The 21,077-nt window shown below is 41.4% G+C and overlaps 1 protein-coding gene and 1 long non-coding RNA gene across 2 annotated transcripts in view; one reads left to right on the top strand and one right to left on the bottom strand.

Moving 5' to 3' along the window:
- LOC308087918 (cell surface hyaluronidase-like) overlaps positions 1–8,035 on the bottom strand; it is a 10,898-nt gene extending 2,863 nt beyond the window's left edge. The window contains exons 1-6 of the mRNA XM_080432165.1: positions 8,021–8,035; positions 5,506–5,575; positions 3,530–3,744; positions 2,318–2,500; positions 924–1,143; positions 66–167 (exon numbers count right to left, since the gene is read on the bottom strand). Coding sequence (XP_080288291.1) covers positions 66–167; positions 924–1,143; positions 2,318–2,500; positions 3,530–3,609 — 585 coding nt within the window. The 5' untranslated portion in view covers positions 3,610–3,744; positions 5,506–5,575; positions 8,021–8,035. The remainder of the gene's footprint in view (positions 1–65; positions 168–923; positions 1,144–2,317; positions 2,501–3,529; positions 3,745–5,505; positions 5,576–8,020) is intronic.
- A 5,741-nt stretch (positions 8,036–13,776) lies between these two features.
- On the top strand, positions 13,777–20,442 carry LOC308087941. The gene is made up of 3 exons (XR_013933388.1): positions 13,777–15,825; positions 16,090–19,716; positions 19,990–20,442. It is a non-coding gene; the product is annotated as an uncharacterized lncRNA (long non-coding RNA).
- The last annotated feature ends 635 nt before the right edge of the window (positions 20,443–21,077 follow it).

Here is a 21,077-nt window from a genome sequence, read left to right as displayed (position 1 = left end):
ACAAATGGAACCATTCCATTTGTACAGTCTCAGAGACAGAGACAGAGAGAGGATGTTCTACTCACAGTGATAAAGGAGATGTTGTCTTTGTTCTGTTGTTCTTTGGGGGAGAGGGACTTGATCTGAGTCTGGAGGTAGGAGTTCCACGGCTCACTGGAAAATACCAGCTGACACACACACACACACACACACACACACACACACACACACACACACACACACACACACACACACACACACACATTTTTTTTATTATACACCAACAAATCAACCCACATTTTTTTTGTATTGATTTTTATAATCGACTAAATGGATTAGTCTGAACCACTTAAGTCATATTCTATACTTGCTGTACAACAGTGTCACAAAAAATAAGCAAAAGTACTAAATAGAATAAGCAAAAACTACAAGCTCACAATGTGCCACATCGCAATGCCTTCTGAGCTTGTAGATCAGATATTTTTTATAATAAAAAAAATCACACCCTGTGTGAAGTGGGCGGTGTCTTGCTAGCTAATCACAATACTGAATGGAGTCAACCAATCATGTACAAAAGATAAATACATTTATTGAAACACTCTTTATGATGGACGAAACCATAACTTGAAAAAAACCAATCTATGTTTTTTTTCAAGTTATGGTTTCTTATATAGGGCTATGCACATGTGTCATGTGACACTGGCCAATCACAGTCCTGAATAGATTGTGATTGGCCAATCACGGTGCAGGATAATTGTACACATTTCCAAACCTCACTTATAGGGCCGGTTTCACAGCGCAGGATATTTGTACATTTTTCCAAACCTCACTTATAGGGGCGGTTTCACCGCCCAGAAAAGTAACAAGAGAAAAAGGGACATTTCAACCCCCCCAGAATCGATTTATTTTATTAAAATTGATTATTTAGATTATTCGCAGATTACCTGCTTGGCACCGCAGCCTTTGCAGGGCTGGGCGCTCTGCGCGGGCATGGGCACCACGGCCGTGGGCACCCGGCTGTACTTGGGGTAGGCCTTGGCGGTGCAGTTACAGGTCTGCTTGGACGAGGTGGTGGCCATCACCTTCACCCGCTCACAGCCCCGCACCGAGCAGTAGCTGTTGCCGTCCCGCCCGTGCCTCGCTCGAAGGAACAACCACAACAGCCTGGAGGGTTTACCATGGAGGAGGGGAGGAGAGAGAAGAGAGAAAGGTTGTTATAGTTGACTAAATCTAAAGGTATCTAATCTAAAGGTAACTAGAGAAAGTGCTCCTCGGAGCACAGGTCTCCGCCAGGTCAGGTAAGTTATTGTGGCCTCCTGGTGGCGCTATAATAGGCCAATGTGAAAAGGGTGGCATTTCTTCCTCGGCCTAGTGGGAATATTCGTGCAAATTTTCACGGAAATCGCACGCCGCGTTCATGATTTCAGACATTTTGTTCAAAACGGACCAATCCTGCAAACTTTGGAAGTCAACCTTAGTCAATGAGGATGGAATATGAAATATCGGACAGATGCGTCTTGATCACATGACTATAGAGATACTGTGTACCGATTTGCATGAGGTTTGGTTAAAAACTGTAGGAGTAATGGGAAAAAATGGGTTTTGCACAAATCGGCCTCCTGGTGGCGCTATAACAGGCCCATGTGAAAAATTTGAGGCAGAGGTTCTGAATTGGCATCCAGGGAGTGTGTGTGCACAGTTTCGCAGCGACCGGGCCAACGGTGCCAGAGATTTGGTGCTAACACACAGACAGGACACACACACGGACGGACGGACGGACACACGGACGGACGGACAGGGGCGAAAACATACTCTCTCGCCATGCCTTTCGGCCTGGCGGAGACAATAACAAACAAATATAACTAGAATAAAAAAACATTAGGCTTTACAAACATATCGTCTCTGTCGTGTGGAAACCCCATTATGTCCAAAACTGTTACTTTTCAAGATTCAAATAAAAAAATAGCAAAAGTAGCAGATCTACAAGTTCAAAACACGTCGCTACTTAACTGAAACTTAACGACAACTGAACTGAAACTGTATTGTGTAAAAAGTAACTAAAACTAACTCAAATCAATCAATCAAATGTCCTTAGTTTTAGTCTATGTCAATATTTCACACATAAGCCTAATATTTTGGGTAGATCTTCCAATATTTTTCTTTAAAATCTTTCATTGGTTTTGGACGGCTTGCATCGTTCCAGAGTACTTACTATTACGTGTTTTTGATTATTTTAAATTAGATTACTATTTGAGACCAGTCTCAAGTAACTGCGATCAGGCACTAAAAGTAATAAGTGTGACAGGCCTAGAGGGGGCGGTAACATGGTTTCCCTCACCCGACGGAGCGGTCAAAGTAGTACTTCCTCTCCGAGGGTCTCTTCTCCAGCTCCGCCAGGCTGGACACCATGCCGTAGTCTGTGATGTCATCAAAGCTGTTGCTCTGACGGTCGTTGATGTCAGCCATCACCTGGAAGGTGGTGTCTGAGGGGAAACACAGTCCTACCCGCACCCAGTCATCTCTGAGAGAGAGAGAGAGAGAGAGAGAGGGAGGGAGAGAGAGAGATTTTAGTCAACACAATCTACAGTTGAATTAGTTGACAAATATGTTAACAGGCCTTTATGGCGTCGTAATACTTAGCTGTGTGCTGAAAATAGCCGATCTACAAGCTCACAGTGTGCTTGTAGATCGGCTATTTTTGACTTGTCTTAGTTCTACTGGATCTCTTGTCCACTAGACCCTCCCTAAGATTTTAGTCTAGTTTTTATTTGTTGACGAAATTATCAATTATAATTAGTCATAGTTTTAGTCGTCATAGCCTAAATTATTTTAATCTTTTTTGGGGGGTTTTCTTCCTTTAATTGATAGTGTGCAGTGGAGATGGACAGGAAACAAGGAGGGAGAGAGATGGGGAGAGAAATGCAGGGAAGATCGTCTGGAACAGGACTCGAACCCGCGATGCGCTGTCAGGCTACATTAGGGCCTAAGTGCCCGGACCAGCGGCCATACCATAGTTTTGTCTTCATTTCAAAGCCACATTCAAACGGCCATAGCTCTTAATGCCATTTCCCCCCCCTATACTACAACACCCCCGTGTGTGTAATGAGCCGATCTCCGTGAGGACGGAGGTCACAAAGAATATTCCATGATTTTTCAAAGGTACAGAAAAATCTCTGTTTTCACTGGCAAGTGGACGGTAGAATTAATTAATTAATTCCAGGCGGTGAATTAGTTTGGGTTAACAGTGATGGTAAAGTAGACTGCCCCAACGCTCCTGATTTCGTGTATAGAGGGGCGGGTGTATAGAGCCGGCGAGAGATTGCGCCTGATCCCATTGGTTCACCGATCTGTCCGTCAACCCCCGCCCCGTTAACACAACATTACGAGCGACGCCCACTGCACTCTGGTTGGTTGGGAAATGAAACACTTCCTCATACCGAGTACACCGACGAGCTGGGCCAGGCTTTTATTGTTTAGCAAAACTAAACAATAAAAGCCTGGAGATCGAGGCTAATGGTAAAGTGCATGTGAGTGGTAGAAATAGACATACTTGTTGAAGTTGATGAGAGACAGGACCAACTCGCGGGGCGCCGGGCCGTTCCAGTGCAGCGTGTAGCTCTTACTCATCATGAGGATGGGCTGGTACTGCTGAGACAGCGCCCCCTGGCTGTTGATGCCCCTCAGGACCAGAGGGGCGGCCGGGTATTCATCTCTACTGATGGACAGGCTGAGGCTGCTGGGGGCTCCCTGAGTCTGAATGTACACCTGAGAGAGAGAGAGAGAGACAGAGAGAAAGAGAGACAGGGAGAGCGAGAGAGAGAGTTTGATTGGTTGATTGATTGAAATTTTTATTAGGCAAAAGAATGTAGAACAACAGTTACATTTATAATACTTTTGTCTAAAAGGTCCGACCAAAAAAGTCCTTGTGGACTTGTTTCCGTTGGGGTCCTTGAATTAATTTCATAGACATATATAGTAGCAACCAAACAGTTCAAATCAACATAAAAAACAGAGAAAAAATACCACTATGTACAAAAAAAGCATCATGAAAAAAAGAATATATATATATATATACCAAAAAAAAGGGGAGGGGGGTCATCTGTCTACAGGGAAACTGGTACTACCTCCTCTTATGGCCTCCAGAAAGATGGAGTTTTTAGGGCTGTTTTGAATGAGCCCAACAAACTGCATTTTGAGGGATGGGGTAGGCTATTCCATACCTTGGTGGCCGTGCTGTAGAAGGAGAATTTGCCCATGTTTGTTTTATGGGTGGGTGGTAGCAGATTGTTGTTTACGCTCCCTCTAGTTTCGTGACTGTGGGTGTCACTAACTTTTTGGAGGTATTTTGACAGATAAGCGGGTATAGGGGGCATTTACAATTTTGAAGACCAGTCCCATTTTTAGTTGTTTAACCCTGTCTTCCACCCTGAGCCAGCCTAGGCTGGCAAAGTGAGTGGGAGAGAGGTGGGTCATGGGCCCCAGTCCGAGAAGTAGTCAAATTGTTGCCATGTTGCCATGCTTTCACCCGTCAGGTATTTGTCAAGAATACATCCCAAATAGGTAATCTCTTCTTTGCTAGAGATGATTGTGTCATCAACTTTGACCTTGAAGTCATTTACCTTCATTTTACCGAGGGAATGTTTGGTCCCAAAGAGAATGGATTCAGTTTTCCCAAGGTGTAGTGACAGTTTGTTATCTGTAAGCCAGGTATGGATTTTTGAGAGTTCAGAGCTGAGAGCTTCCTCAACTTGCAACTTGTCCTCACCCGAGATCAGGAGTGCAGAGTCATCAGCGAACAGGAACAGTTTGCAGTTACAGGCAGCATTCATGTCGTTAATGTATAGAAGGAACAGTAACGGCCCTAGAATGCTGCCTTGAGGAACCCCGCAGCTCACCGGGGGGGATGAGGACATGGTTCCGTTGATGTCAACCACTTGTTCTCTACCCTCTAAGTAAGATCTCATCCAATTTAGTGATGTGCAATCAAAACCAATCACCCTCAGCTTATCAAGTAGAATTGAGAGGTTTACAGTGTCAAACGCCTTTTGGAGGTCCAGCATGACCATGCCGCAGTATTTGCCCGAGTCTACCTCACGTTTGATGTAGTCGGTCAAATACAGTAGGCATGTGTCAGTGGAGTGGGATGTTCTGAAGCCCGATTGGAATTCAAACAACAGTTTACGCTCGCTGAGGTAGCTGATTTGTTCTTGGATTAATCGCTCTATGACCTTTGAGATGCTTCTCAAACTTTTTCGTGTCAAGGCCCCCCCCTCCCCCCCCCAAATCGATATGCATTTGGCCGCGGACCCCCATCTGAAAAGGGTTGTGTGCCAGGGACCCCCAGAAGAGAAGATTTTTTCAAACACTTTCTAGATTTTTCAAAAATGTTTAAAAATATCAGATGCTTAAGCATGCAGTGAGCTGGTACATCTGGTATTTGTCATGGCCAACATATAAATGGATAAAATTATTGTGGTGCTATGTTAACTTTGGTTGGGCAAAGAATGAGCAAAGAAAGCACAATACCTCTTCTCAAAAACGCTTTGAGATCCTCTCCGTCTGTTCCTTGGTGGATTTTCTCCGACATTATGTTGGTCTGAAAATATGTGGAAAAGAGGAGAATATTGCTCAATAATAATGTATGCCCGGGTTATGAGTTCGATTCAAGAAACTCAGACAGCAACAACACTGAGTAGTATACAGGGGTAGGGCTGCACAATTAATCACATTTTAATCGTAATCACAATTTTGCCTTCCCACAATTAAATGATCATCTGATTATTTATATTTATTGATATTTATTGATGTGTTGATTAGCACAATGTAAAAGGGAAAGCAGTGCTCTGTTGATTTAATTTAGTGTTGCGTTTTGGTATTTATTCTAAGATGCACTGAATTTACAGTACAGTAGGTGAATAAGATATTTATTTTTATTTTTGATAAAACTATGTGAACATTAGCAGGAATGTAAAGTAGCACAGCATGAATGTGAAAGCAGTTTATGTGACAGTGCAAACTAAAACATTTTTGTCACAAAATTCAATGAATACTCTGGATGAATAATTGTGATCTCAATATTGATCAAAATAATAGTGATAATCATTTTGGTCATAATCGTGCAGCCCTAGTTTTGGTCAATTGATGAACCACTTGAACCCCAGCATCTATATACTGGGGGGAACATTAGCCAAAAATAGCTGATCTACAAGCTGACAACAAGTTGTCAGCTTGCAGATTGTCTGTTTGGTGCAGAGAGAAAAAGGCAGTATAGCGCTCCCCCACTTCCAAAATTAGCACTATACACCCCTGGTAGTATCACAATAAAAAACAAACGGTGCTATATCGCACCAAAATCGGTTCTTTGGCTCGTAATCATAAGGGAACCTTTTTTGGTGCTATATAGCACCAATCTTTAAAAGTACTATATAGCACCTTTGTCAAATGGTGCCATATAGCACCTGTTGTTAAGGTGCTATATAGCACCATTTGTCAAAGCGTGCTATATAGCACCTTTAATGATAGGGGCTGTATAGCACCAGCATACAAATAGTGCTATATAGTACCTTTTGACAAATGGTGCTAAATAGAACCACAAAGGTGATACAGTATATAGCACAAGAGGTGCCAAATAGCACTATATTGTTTACAGTATAGTATGGCAATTAAATCATGCCAGATACCACCATAGATTACTTAATATGCTTCTAAATCACACTTTTACTCAAAAATATTGATCGTCTTTTACCAAATAGGGCTTAAATTCGGAATCCTGTACTAGAAGCATACTGAGAAACACAATACATAACCTTTTCAAAAGTTTTATTTATTTCAGCAAATAAATAATGTATTAATAAAACTATAATACAAATATCCTCTATCATTACAATATACTCAACGTCGCAAACTTGAACATCAGTGCTGAAACGTCAGGACAAAATCTAAATGTATAAATACATAGATACCGGTATATAAAGATCACAATATACAACAATTCTATGCTGCCGGGCAGAATTTTGTCCAAAACTGTTCAGGATTCAAAAGAAGAAATAGCAAAAACAGCTGATCTACAAGCTCAAAACGCATTGCGATGCATTTTGAGCTTGTAGATCGGCTAATCTTACTACATTTGTGTGACATTGTAGCAGCATGACAAAGTAGGGCATTAAATGATGAAAAAACATACAAAGTTAAAATATGGAGGAATCAACATGCACACATACAAAATGAAAAGTTTAAACTGTTTGAGAGAGGGTGTCCTGCTTTACAAACATATTGGCCCATAGCCATTTACTGTAAGCCTGAAAGCAGATCTCCTTAAACTTTTTGTAAACAGAGTTATTTCTGAAGCACAATATTTCATTGTCAACAACCCACTTATTTCACAGTCTTTCAGGATTTCAAAAACAAAATGTAAACTCCAGAACTAGAACTGGAAAAGGCCTAGTCCAGTGGCAAAGTCCTTGTCTCTTTTCAACTGACTCTCTTCAAGTGGCCATCCAGAAAGAGAGAATACTGACTCCTACAAGCTACTCACAGATGGACTTGTACTTTCTTTGTTACTGTGACAGGACGTTTGCCTGCATCCTTCAATTTCAGAACAACACAACTCCAAAAAGGTCAGTGTCTTGTTCAGTCCTTTAGGGCAGTGGTTCTCAACCAGTGGTCCGGGGACCACCAGTGGTCCTTGAGGTGGTTCCAGGGGGTCCCCAGACAACTTAATAGTTAGGAACCAAATTGACCCTCGTGTCTCTGTAACTCTGAGAGTGTACAAATGGAACCAAATGGACCCTACCATTTGTACACTCTCAGAGTTAAATGAACACTGATGATGATACTTCAGTGTAGATTGGGACCCCCAAGAAATCAAAATGGTTGAGTCCCTGGCATATCTTTTCAAATGGGGGTCCCTGGGCTAATATGTGTCAATTTGGGGGTCCTTGACGCAAAAAAGGTTGATAACCACTGCTTTAGGGTACTGGATTCTGAACACAAAATATACACACAATAGGAGTCCTAGTGCCATGTATGGAGATGTACTCACTCTCATCTGTGATCACCTGGCCATCCAATGTGAGCGCGATGTGGTCAGACTGCATTGGTGTTGACATGCCAGAAGTGCTGGTCTGAGCTTGGCCCTGGGGAAGAGGGAATAGCATTAACCATCTTGTCTCACATTTATTTGAAAGACAAATTCAACTAAATAATCTTCAATGTGATTCATTAACACTTTCATACCAATACCTACTCAGTTATACATAAATACTGTAAATAGATAAATAGGGCGACAATAAAATAGGGTTATGGTGCTCAAACTAATTGTAATGCTATTTTAACTCATTTTGCTGGGGGCCCACTGACAGCCCTTTAAGCCCCCAGACCCCACTTTGAGAACCACCATAGTACTATAGCAAAATAGATTATCTACAAGCATAGATAATGTCACATAATATGCGACTGTTGTGAGCTTGTAAATAGGGTATTTTCCCTATTTTCACTTATAATGACATGTCCAAAATAGGGACGCCAGGTTGACAGTTGTTTAACTCTGTTGACAGCCACAAAATGGTTGTAATAATACTATCATTTGGGCAACTGTACCTAAAAAGATACGTCTAGTTAAAGTCTGTGTTTTTGCCACATGGGAGGCTCATAATGTTAACATACTTAATATCCATAACATCCATTACTCACTGTCTTCAAAGGCAAAGCTACCAGAATGCACGACAAAAACACGGTACAAAATCGCAAATTCCCTAAAAAAAAAGTTTCCCTTGTAACGTCAAAAGCCACATTCTTTGCCACTAAACACTCATCTAAAAACATTCCCTCTTCTTTAAGCTGCTTTCTTCTATCTTCTTAATGAATCAACGATGACGCAGTTATATTATTATCTTCTCAGGAGGATTGTACCATTCCGCTCGCGACCAACTTCAAAGCTCGCGCTGTGGTCCACCGTCCCTTCTGCTCTCAGCGTCACTTGTCAAAAAGGACAGGATCTACAAGCTTGCAGCGCATTGCGATGGCACTCGTTAGCTTGTAGATCTGCTGTTTTGTAACATGACACCCTGCATGGTGAACTTTGACTTGATACAGTCTATGCTTGGAGCCCGTACTACGCACACGCGCGTGCGCGCGCACGCACACGCACACGCACACGCACACACACACGCACACACACACACACAGCAAAAGGATTGAGAACCACACTGTTCTCAACCAGTGTGGTTCCCAAAATACTCAACTATCCCAAAGAACCACTGAAGAACCCTGAGGTGCTATATAGGACTTCAGTAATTGTGCTGAGGTGCTTATAGCACCACAAAAATCCCAAAGAACCACTGAAGAACCCTGAAGTGCTATATAGCACCACAACAATCCCAAAGAACCACTTAAGAACCACTGTGGTGCTATATGGCACCACAAGAATCTCAAAGAATCGCTGAAGCACCAATTTTTTTTGTGTGCCACTACATTACTTCTCACACCATGAACCATATATCTGAGTTATATTAAAGACATAAAGGTACCTGTACCTTTAAATTAAATTAAAATAATCAATTGACTTCAAATCAATTGACTTCCAAATCCCAAATGAACAGAAAAATATCAAACCTGGATCCTTCTTTCCTTCTTCAGTTCATGAAAGTAATTCTCCTTAAAATTTCCTTGAATGACGTCCAACAATCAAGTCATCCTCAAAGTCCAAAAACAAAGTAGCAATGCATTTCATAAAAAAAGAAAAATGATATTCCTCTCATCCAACCTGTATGTCAGGAGACTCTAGGAGATTCTTTTGTTCCTTTAATATGTCTCAGTTCATAAAATCCACCATCAGAACATCTTCTTAATTTCAACCAAACTTCCCATAATCAGGTCTTAAAGTTTATCGGCCACAATATTCAATGGTTTAAAGTTCTGATATGGTTTTGAGTCTCCTTGTCAAACCACACCAAACACTCTTTCACACCCAAAAAGGAACCCCATAGCCTCACTTCCTGTTCCTGGTACCTCACTTCCTGGAACTTTTCTACCAGTGATTACTTCCTGGAACTATCCTGCAATATGTGCTGCTTTCCCCCCCACAGCACCCCCAATGAAATAAAACCTGACAACAGTTAATGAATGGATATCTTCATAAAAAAAATAACACCACAATTTTTCCGTACACTGCATTTAGGTGTTAAATATTCAACCATCTTTTTTAACCAATATATTCCCTTTGTTATCACCAAGTATGTTATCATCACTGGCGGGTGGAAACCTCATATGTCCAAAACATTTCAGGATTTGAATTCAAAAACAGCAAAAAATAGCAGATCTACAAGCTAGAAACGCCTCGCTTTGCACCGTGCTTCTAGCTTGTAGATCTGCTACTTTTGATGCTTTTGTATAACGCTGTAGTATGATCAAATAGGGCATTAATTTACGGGGGGGAAAAAGTTTGAATATGGAGATAAGAGGTTTCTGCCCAACAGCAACGTTATGTTTCTTTCAATACTAATACATGCACAGGAAATGTGCTCTTTCACACATTTATGAGGCGGTTTGGTTTCACACACTGGCTCTACTGTCTGTCAAAGAATTGATTTCAAAATACTACTGTTGGGTTTATATTTATAAAGCACTGAATGGTTCAGGGCCAAAATCAAATCTGTGATGTTCTGATGTTCAGGTTTATGAAGCATCCAGACAGTGGTGGAAAGTAACCAAGTACATTTACTCAAGTACTGTACTTCAGTGCAATTTTGAGGCATTTTTACTTTACTTGAGTATTTCCAATTTTCAGTACTTTTACTTCTACTCCACTACACCTCAGAGGCGAATATTATACTTTTACTCCACTACAATTATTTGACAGCTTTAGTTACTAGTTACTTAGTAGATTTAGATTATTATTACAAAACAAACATACATTAACCACTTCAGCCTTATATACATTTCAGCCATTTGAAAATAGCCGATCTACAAGCTCACAATGCGTCGCGATGCGACACATCGCGACGCATTGTGAGCTTGTAGATCGGCTATTTTCAAAAGATTTTTATACATTTGAAAACATTGGGACATTCTGCATAATGACTACTTTCTACTTTGATACCAATACTTTTGTACTTTTACTCAAGTACATTTTGAATTCTGGACTTTTACTTGTAACAGAATACTTCTACATTGCAGTATTGATACTTTTACTTTACTTTAATTTGATAAGTAAAAAAAAAATTGTACTTTTCCTACCACTGTATGCACCACATATCTGTAACAAATTCAAGAAAACTGCCGGTCTGCTGCAACTCCGAGTGATTTTAAATCAAAGACTTTTCTGTTTACCTTTCATTGATTTATCTCCTGTGTTTTATTTCAGCTTCTTATTTTCTATTCTCTCATCTCTTTAAAAACTATTTTCAAATGTATTCAAATGTCCTTAATGTGTGTGTTTTTTTTTTGTAATTTGGTTTGGACCAATAGATATCTACTCGGGAACGACGCAAATTATGCACCCCTTTTTCTATACCCTTGTGTCCCTTTTATGCCCATATATGGAGATCTCAGTATCTGTCAGTCCTTTTCCCTTTTATGCCATAATATGGAGATCCCTGATGTCATCAGTATATTCCCATATATGGGCATATCGGTTGGATCGGCAGTTCTGGACAACCACCTATCCGACTATAACGACTCCACGCCGGGCACCGGGGCATGGGGTCGTCAGCAGCGACCTAACGCGTGTGGCGAGTTTGAAGCATGTCAGTCAGACGGTTCTCGAGATGCGTGAACTACAGATGGACGTACACATTTTGTGCATTTATCATAAGATGCTCTTAATGTTTTGCATGAAGCATTCTGAATTGCCCTATACGCTTCGTCATATGACGAATAGCAACTATAGCAGCTCTACAAGCTCACCATGTGTCACATGTGTAGATCTGCTATGTGCAAAATGTTTTCAAAGATTTTATGATAATTTTTTTTTGGTCATTTGTTTTTAAGTGCTTTGAAAAATATACAAATGAACCTGCCTTTCCTTTAACAGTAGGCTGTGTTGCCTCAATCTACGCTGCGCGTTGCTAAGGTCGCTAAGGTGGTGGGGCCAGCCCCAAATGTTAACTAGGTGTCCAGAGTATTTGTGCAATGTATAAGTCCATATTTTTCAATTAAGAAGTGTTTTAATCCCGTCTGTGGCCGATTCTGTCGGAAGTTCCCAATGGGTGGTAGTGACGGGGCGCATCCGGTGAAAGCCGAAATTACACTCAATGTAAACAGAAAGTAAACGAGGGGGGAAAATGGCGTTCGGCCACAGACAGGATTTGTCGACTAGTCGACTCTTTACAAATCAGTTCCACAGGAAACTTCTATTCAGCTGTGAAGGAACTCAAAGAGAAGGCAAAAAGGGCTTTCTATGCCATCAAGCGTTTAGTTCAAATCCAAATTCCGATCAGGACATGGCTCAAATGTTTTAATTTGGTTATAGAATCCATAGCACTGTATGGCAGTGAGGTATGGGGCCCTTTATTAGAAAGTGATTGGGCAAAATGGGACAAAAATCCAGTTGAGATCCTGCACGCAGAGTTCTGCAAAACTATTATCCTGGTAAAAAGAAAAAGCCCAAACTCTGCATGTGTAATAGAGTGAATATTGAATTGCATAGTATTTCTAAAGTGAATATAATCGGCTAGTAACGTCTGTTGATGACCTACTCTGAGATCGATTGCTCATGCCTTCCAGTCTGTGTAGGCGGAGCCACAGCCAACGTCCTCCATTCAATACAAGCTTTGAATGAGAGAAGATGTCTGTGTGTTGTTTCATACTATTCTCCCCTGTTTCAGGTAAATATGTGAGGAAACGTTATCCTATGGATACATACTGTTTCATGCTAGGCCTGCACTCTGTGCTTCATGTGTTGTGATGAAGGAACAACGTCATTAGTGTTTGTAGTGTTTTCACTGAGCTAAAATAGCCACATGAGCTAAGCTAAGCTAATGTAGCACAAGCTACTGTCGTATATTAGACCCCAAGATGCTTATATTTATGAACATTACACACAAGTCCAAACCATATTAGAGATGTTAAAGTTAGTTCACTAAAGTATACTTTTACCTACAATCATGAAAAAGCATTTGTTGTCTGAAGAACATGTGGCTGCTAGCCTGGAGCTCATAGGTGTGAGTTGAAATGAACATCTCCATTGTTTAACAAAGTAGAACGAAGCCACAGACTTCTGTCTCCACTTCTCTCTTCCTATAGTCACACCTCGACAGCAGGGTTGGCAGGAAGCAGCCAGATAGAGACATTAGATGATCAAAGAGGTTGATCAGGTCACCTTCCAGGGCGACCCCCACCCACAGGAACCTCATCTTTTCTAATGTGAGCTACTACAGTGTATACAAAGTGAACTAAAATGTAACTCTGGACTGTGCCTTCTCCCCAGCCGTAAGGCTGCAAGGAGAGGGCTCCCTGGAACTCATGCTGTTTGTACTTGTTGCTGAATAAATCGAATGTCTGATCCAACCGGTCTGGACGTCTTCTCCACTTCTTACAAGCTGGCCTAGTAACCCGCAGTCCAGTACAGATACAACACTACGTCTGCACGTTGCTGTCTGTAATGATGTCAGTCGACCGACCTACCTACATACCTACCTACCTACCTACCTACCTACCTACCTACCTGTGGAAAACACATTTGGTGAATGTGGAGGTTGGCTTATCTTGTATTTTCTCTAAAAGACAGTTAGGAGAAAATACTGTATGAGTGACATTTAAGAAAACACATGAGGCCCAATTATGTTTTCTCATTCCTTTATTGATATTGTGACATTCCATTCAAACCAAGCAAATTAAAGCCAAAATCTAACATCTGAACTTCAAACCATTCATGATCAGGGGCGCAGATCCCAGGAGGGAAGGAGGGGACATGTCTGACATGTTCCTCCAATAAAGTATCTTTAAATAAATTATATAATTAAAAATCTATATTTAATAGAAGCTGATTCGACTTTTGAAATCATTCTCACATACAGTAAACACAGTACTTTGTGAGGGTTTTGTTTTTGCCACCTGTGTGTCCTGATCATCAACAACTGCCAAATAAATGAATCCACAAGCTTCATCATCATCACTTGTCCACAGAGCTGTTAACTAGTTTAATGAGTGAAGTTCAGCCAATATGAACGGATAGAAACAACAGTGGAGCTGAAAAACGGAAAGATAAATAATACTGACCAAGGAATATCTAAACTGTCCGAATTATACACATATTTTGTTATTTATTTTAGTAAAGTTTGCACAACCTTTCTGTTGTTAACTCTCATCGTGTCACTGTCACAACGCAGAGCGCTCATTCTCCTTATTAACATAATTACAATTAATAATTAAAACCTTTCATTCAAATACATTAATTGGACTATTTATTTTTAGTTATGCTGCAGGACCACATTGGAAACAAGTGTTTCATTACACTTTAATGTGTTATCCTAGGTTTAAGTTGTTTTGTGATTTTGCTCGTATATCTTTTACCAAAATCGAATCAAATCAAATCTCAAACTAGAAAAAGTGCTCCTCGGAGCACAAGTCTCCGCCAGGTCAGGTAGGTTATTGTTGCCTCCTGGTGGCGCTATAATAGGCCAATGTGAAAAGGGTGCCATTTCTTCTTAGGTCTTTCACGACAATCGGACACTGCATTCATGATTTGAGCATTTTGTTCCAAAAATGTGGTTTGCTAAATTAGACCTGCTGGTGGCGCTATAACAGGCCAAGGTGAAAAGGGTGGCATTTCTTCCTCGGCCTAGTGGGAATGTGCGTGCAAAATTTCACGGAAATCGCACACTGCGTTCATGATTTGAGGAATTTTGTTCAAAAGGGACCTATCCTGCAAACTTTGGAAGGCAATGTTAGCCAAGTTGGATGGAAAATGAAATATCGGACAAATCCATGTTGATCACATGACTATAGAGATACTGTATACCGATTTGCGAGATTTTTGGACAGAATCTGAAGGAGTAAGAGCAAAAAAAAATTATTACAAAACTCAGCCTCCTGGTGGCGCTCTAAAAGGTATATGTGAAAAATGCAGGGCAAAGGTTTTTCTTTGGCCTCTGGGGAGTTTGGGTGCAAAGTTTCACACAGATTGGTGCAGTTATAGCTAAAAACGTGAATCGGCCTGTTATAGCGCCACCATGGGGGATCTCTGTGGAAAATTTCACGGAAATCGCATGCTGCGTTCATGATTTGAGGCATTTTGTTCATAATGTACCAATCCTGTAAACTTTGGAAGCCAATTTTAGCCAATCATGATGGAATATGGAAAATCAGACAGATCCGTGTTGATCACATTGCTATAGAGATACTGTGTACCGATTTGCGTGGTTTTTGGACAAAATCTGTAGAAGTAATAGTGTAAGTGTCCCCGACACTTGCTGTTAACTTCAATTATTTTTGGTTTGAAGTTGCTCTATTTATTTACGTTATTTTGGGATACCTTTATTTTGATACTTCCTGTACATTGGGTTTACCTTTATTTTGAAACGTCCTGTTACCGCACCGGCACGCACTTAAACCAGCTAGCTTCACACACCCCCATGCATTCACACTCAGTCTGTGACAGAGAGAGACGGCGTGTGTGTGTGTGTCCTAGCAGAGCAACACGGTATGTTTGTTGGAAATGCCTCACACATTATTTCGGTAAATGTTGAACCCAGACATGTGTAGCTTCAGTGTACTGAGCAGTTTGTATTTTCCACAGTGCCTGCTGTGACCAGTGTTGACATGCTACTGTTTATGATGGGTGACCATGAATGATGGTTCCAGGTGGCATTCAAACAGAGATGTTAGCCCCTCGATAGCCGGAGCAAGGTATAGGATTGTTTGTTTTGTGTTTTCATTTGTTATTTACTTTGGGCTTAATTACTTTTGTTTAGGTATATGATACTTTGGTTATGGTGCATTTTGCTTTATGTCTGCTTGGGTTTCTATGTTAAATGACTTTACTTATATTGACAATCAACTAAAGTATTTTATTGTTGAATTGTACTGAAGTGATTAATTCAAATGCACTGCTTTTATTGTTGAATGAACTATGAAATATTTGTTTGTAAAAGTATTTATTCTTTTTCATAGTTTTCACGGTGTTGATCCACGCTTCCAAAGAGAAAATAAAAACACCCGTTGAAACCAATCCGCTTCATCATTTACATCGAGGGCGCTTACAGTGAAAACTTGACCCTGAAGCAACTCAACGTCGACACCTCCTTCTCAACTACAGCCACCCTGTGCTTCAATCCACCGGCCCATCTTCACAAGTTTGTCACACTCACATCACAGCACCTACATATTAAGAGGTACCTTTGACTTACATTTCACTGCTGGACTGAAGGTTCTAAAAAGGACTATAAAGAAGAAAAAGAAGAAAGAAAAAAAAGGGAAAAAATAAATGTGGGAAAAATCCAATGTGTCTTCCAAGGTGAAGGGTTTTGAATGTGCTACTTCTGGTCTAAAGTAGTTCTCAACCAGATTTGGCCTACTGCCTGCACCATTGAACATTGAAGGGGTAATTTCACATACATTGTGATTAATCTGTTTGATATCATTCTTTATTGGGGTTCAAAGTTTGTTTGGAGTTTCCTCGTGTCATGGTTTATGGTGTGTGTATATACTCTGAACGTCAATACCCTCTGAAGTGTTAAAGTGATCAAACAATTCAAAAAATGTCAACCTCTGAGACGACTGTTAACACGCAGCAACCTATAAATCCAGAAAAGCCAACAGGTGACACACTGGACGTTAATGAACCTGAAGAGGGAACGCCCAGTGCATCAGTGGTCAAATTAAGCACTCGACAAAAAACCTTTACAGAAAGGGGTCAAATGATGCATGATGAGAATACAAATAAACATGAAAAGGCATTTACCAAAGCATATGACACCTGGGTGCAATCTGCCAAAAACATTCGAACAGCTTTGAAAACATTTTGTTCAGAGGAGGATCTTTGTGACATGAAAAAGGCTATTCAAACCCAACACACTGCAATTAATGAATGCTACAAATCAATTCAACGCAACTGCACCCCCACTCCTGACATCGTACAGAAAATGGACACCTGTGGTATTATCAACTCGGAAATTAACGAAATTGTGGAAAAACACTTAAAAACTATTAATCAACCCTTCAACGAGCAGCTCGCAAAGACACGCATCAGGATGGCCTTGAATAAAGGAGACTATGGCTCAATTTTCGGACACACAAACACAGAAACTGTTGTCTCTAACGCATCAGACGAAGCCGAAAACCGTACGCAGTCCCGTGGAACCCATCCTTTACATCCTCCCAAGCCCCCTTCCATAGTAAACAGCGATGACTCGAAATCCACCTCCAGCCATCAATCCAATGCTTCCTCCAAAAGAGCCGACGCAGAAGCAGATCTCGCCGCCAAACAAGAAGCGGCCAAGGCATTACAGGAGATCCACAACCAAAAAGCGAAACTACAAGAGGCAAAGATAAAGCTACAGCAACTTAAAGCGCAAAGGGACATCCGAGTGGCAGCAGCACGGGTTCAAGTTTACCAACAGTTCGAAGGTGCTGCGGATCACTGCAACAACCCACCCTCTGCTCCCCCCAACACATCATCACGTCCCCACCTTAATTCAAATCCAAAGCCAACAACATCCCAAACGCCCATTAATACAGCAGTTACTTTGGATACAAACAGTTTCACGCAATCACTTATAAGCTCACTAAGTATAAATCGCCTCCCCACCCCAGAGCCAACAATATTTTCCGGTGAGCCATTGGAGTTTTTGGACTGGAGACTGGCCTTTATGGCATTGATAGATCGACAGCCAATACCCTCTAGCGAGAAAATGTATTATTTAAAACACTATTTAGCTGGGGAAGCCCTCAGGGCTGTGGAAGGCTTCTTTTATAGAAGTTCTGAGGACGCGTACCAGGGAGCTTGGAGGGTTCTAGAAGAGAGATATGGAAACTCTTTCATCTTGCAAAAGGCCTTTAGGGATAAAGTAATGAAGTGGCCCAACATCAGCCCAAAGGACCCTTTTGCACTCAGAGAATTTTCCGACTTTTTACAAAGCTGTCTTGAAGCAATGCCACACATTAAAGGACTATCCATATTGAATGACTGTGAGGAGAACCATAAAATCCTCCAAAAACTGCCTGAATGGATTGTGCGTAGGTGGAGCAGAGTGGTGGTGAAGGAACTGGATCAATCTGGGGATTACCCAAACTTCTCATGTTTCGTTAAGTACATCCAGACAGAAGCAAACATAGTTTGCAACCCCATCGCATCTCCCTTTCTGGTACATCAGCGGTCTACGGACGACAAAACACCAAGAAAAAACAGCGCTTTCCATACCAGTACCCAAAATAACGACTCAAACTTCAAACCCTCATTCACCTGCCCCATCTGTACCCAGGAAGCGCACGGCATCGCTACCTGTCCCACGTTTGCAAATAAGCCAATGGAAGAGAAAAAGGCACACATTTTCGAAAACCACCTTTGTTTCGGATGCCTAAGGCGCGGACATGGCAGTAAAGAATGCACAAAGAGACATACTTGTAGAGTGTGTAGTCGACGACATCCGACCTGCCTACATGACAACAGAGTCAAGAAACCTGTGGGAGAAATGGCGACGGAGTCCACGTCCACAGATAATCCTTCGGATCAGGAGGTCCATACTGCTACAACGCACACAGTTTTTCAAAGACCTTCTGCCACTTCAAGTATTGTTCCTGTTTTCATGTCGTCGACAGAGGAGCCACACAGAGAAATCCTAACCTACGCCCTACTCGACACACAGAGCGATTCCACATTTGTGTTAGAAGACCTCCTTGAAGAGATGAAAGTGAATACTCAGCCTGTGCAGTTGAAACTCAGCACCATGACGGCCATTAACACGCTCACTGCCAGTAAGAACGTTCGAGGACTGCAAGTTAGAGGTCTGTCCTCCGAGAAACGAGTCCAAATACAACACGCCTACACCCGCAACTTTATTCCCGTACACAAGTCGTATATTCCCACCAAGAACACTGCCCTACAATGGCCTCATTTAAAACATCTTGCAAACGAGCTGCCTCCACTTCAAGACTGCAAAGTTGGCCTCCTGATTGGAAACGATTGCCCAACAGCATTGGCACCTCTCAAGGTCATCACCGGAGACGATAACGATCCCTTCGCCCAAAGAACCGTGTTGGGGTGGAGCATAGTGGGCTCTTCAAATAAATAATGTTGAATCATGTTTTCAGAATAAGTTACCCCGTAACATGATTGGGGGGAGTGTAAGTGTCCCCGACACTTGCTGTTAACTTCAATTATTTTTGGTTTGAAGTTGCTCTATTTATTTACGTTATTTTGGGATACCTTTATTTTGATACTTCCTGTACATTGGGTTTACCTTTATTTTGAAACGTCCTGTTACCGCACCGGCACGCACTTAAACCAGCTAGCTTCACACACCCCCATGCATTCACACTCAGTCTGTGACAGAGAGAGACGGCGTGTGTGTGTGTGTCCTAGCAGAGCAACACGGTATGTTTGTTGGAAATGCCTCACACATTATTTCGGTAAATGTTGAACCCAGACATGTGTAGCTTCAGTGTACTGAGCAGTTTGTATTTTCCACAGTGCCTGCTGTGACCAGTGTTGACATGCTACTGTTTATGATGGGTGACCATGAATGATGGTTCCAGGTGGCATTCAAACAGAGATGTTAGCCCCTCGATAGCCGGAGCAAGGTATAGGATTGTTTGTTTTGTGTTTTCATTTGTTATTTACTTTGGGCTTAATTACTTTTGTTTGTTTTGTTTAGGTATATGATACTTTGGTTATGGTGCATTTTGCTTTATGTCTGCTTGGGTTTCTATGTTAAATGACTTTACTTATATTGACAATCAACTAAAGTATTTTATTGTTGAATTGTACTGAAGTGATTAATTCAAATGCACTGCTTTTATTGTTGAATGAACTATGAAATATTTGTTTGTAAAAGTATTTATTCTTTTTCATAGTTTTCACGGTGTTGATCCACGCTTCCAAAGAGAAAATAAAAACACCCGTTGAAACCAATCCGCTTCATCATTTACATCGAGGGCGCTTACAAATAGCAAAAGTCTGCCTCATGGTGGCGCTATGACAGGCTGATCTGAAAATTGTGGGGCAGCGGTTCTGCTGTGGCATCCAAGGAGTGTGTGTGCGCAGTTTCACAGCGACCGGGCCAACGGTGGCGGAGATTAGCTGCTCGCAGACAGAAGGACGGACACACACACGGACGGACGGGGGGCAAAACATACTCTCTCGCCATGCCTATCGGCCTGGCGGCATGCCTATCGGCCTGGCGGAGACAATGATGTGAATTAATGTGAAAGTATCAATGTTTGTAAGTCCTGCAGTTAAAGGTAGGGTAAGTGATTTTCTTTGGTTAACATAAGTGTTAAATAGCTCTATATTCTGATAGTACTCATTGCTATAGTGTTTGTTCAGTAAAAGGAGTCTCCTTGTCTCTCCAGCTCTTTATAAAACAGAAAATGCATTTTCGTTTCTGTCGTGGTAGGCGTAAAGTAATACAGACGGTTTAGAGCATGTTGGTTACTTTATTGAAGCTAGTACTTTCCATGTCGTTTGCTAGTAGAATGAGCATTCGTACATCAACATCCGGTATCATACATCCTGTTAGCTCTATCACAATAAAAGCCTAACAGCTAACACCACATCTCCCTTTCTTAGATAACAGAACAGACTGTCACATTAATATACTGTGACTCAGATAATGCACAATCTGGTGATAACCTGAAAACTCTGCAAGAACCACAGAACATGTCATCACACTTCTTTCTGCACAAACACATAGCTAGTATCCACTCAAAAATAGAACATAGCACTCTTAATGTGTCTCATGAAAAACAAACAAAATTATTCAATATTCATCCTGTTTCACATCTTTTTTCACATTTTTTTCTTTTTCTTTTTTCTCTTCCCCCCCCCAGTTCACAAGTCCAGTCTGTGAGGTTTTACCACCACTCTGCCATACCTAGTGGTAGGGCCGCGTGTGTGTGTATGGACAGGTGTGTGACCCTTGAGAGTCTGTGTTGGTGACTCA

Source organism: Gymnoscopelus braueri (assembly GCF_963280865.1).
Source record: "Gymnoscopelus braueri genome assembly, chromosome: 7".
Taxonomy (NCBI): Eukaryota; Metazoa; Chordata; class Actinopteri; order Myctophiformes; family Myctophidae; genus Gymnoscopelus; species Gymnoscopelus braueri.
This window is presented reverse-complemented; position numbering and strand designations above follow the sequence as displayed.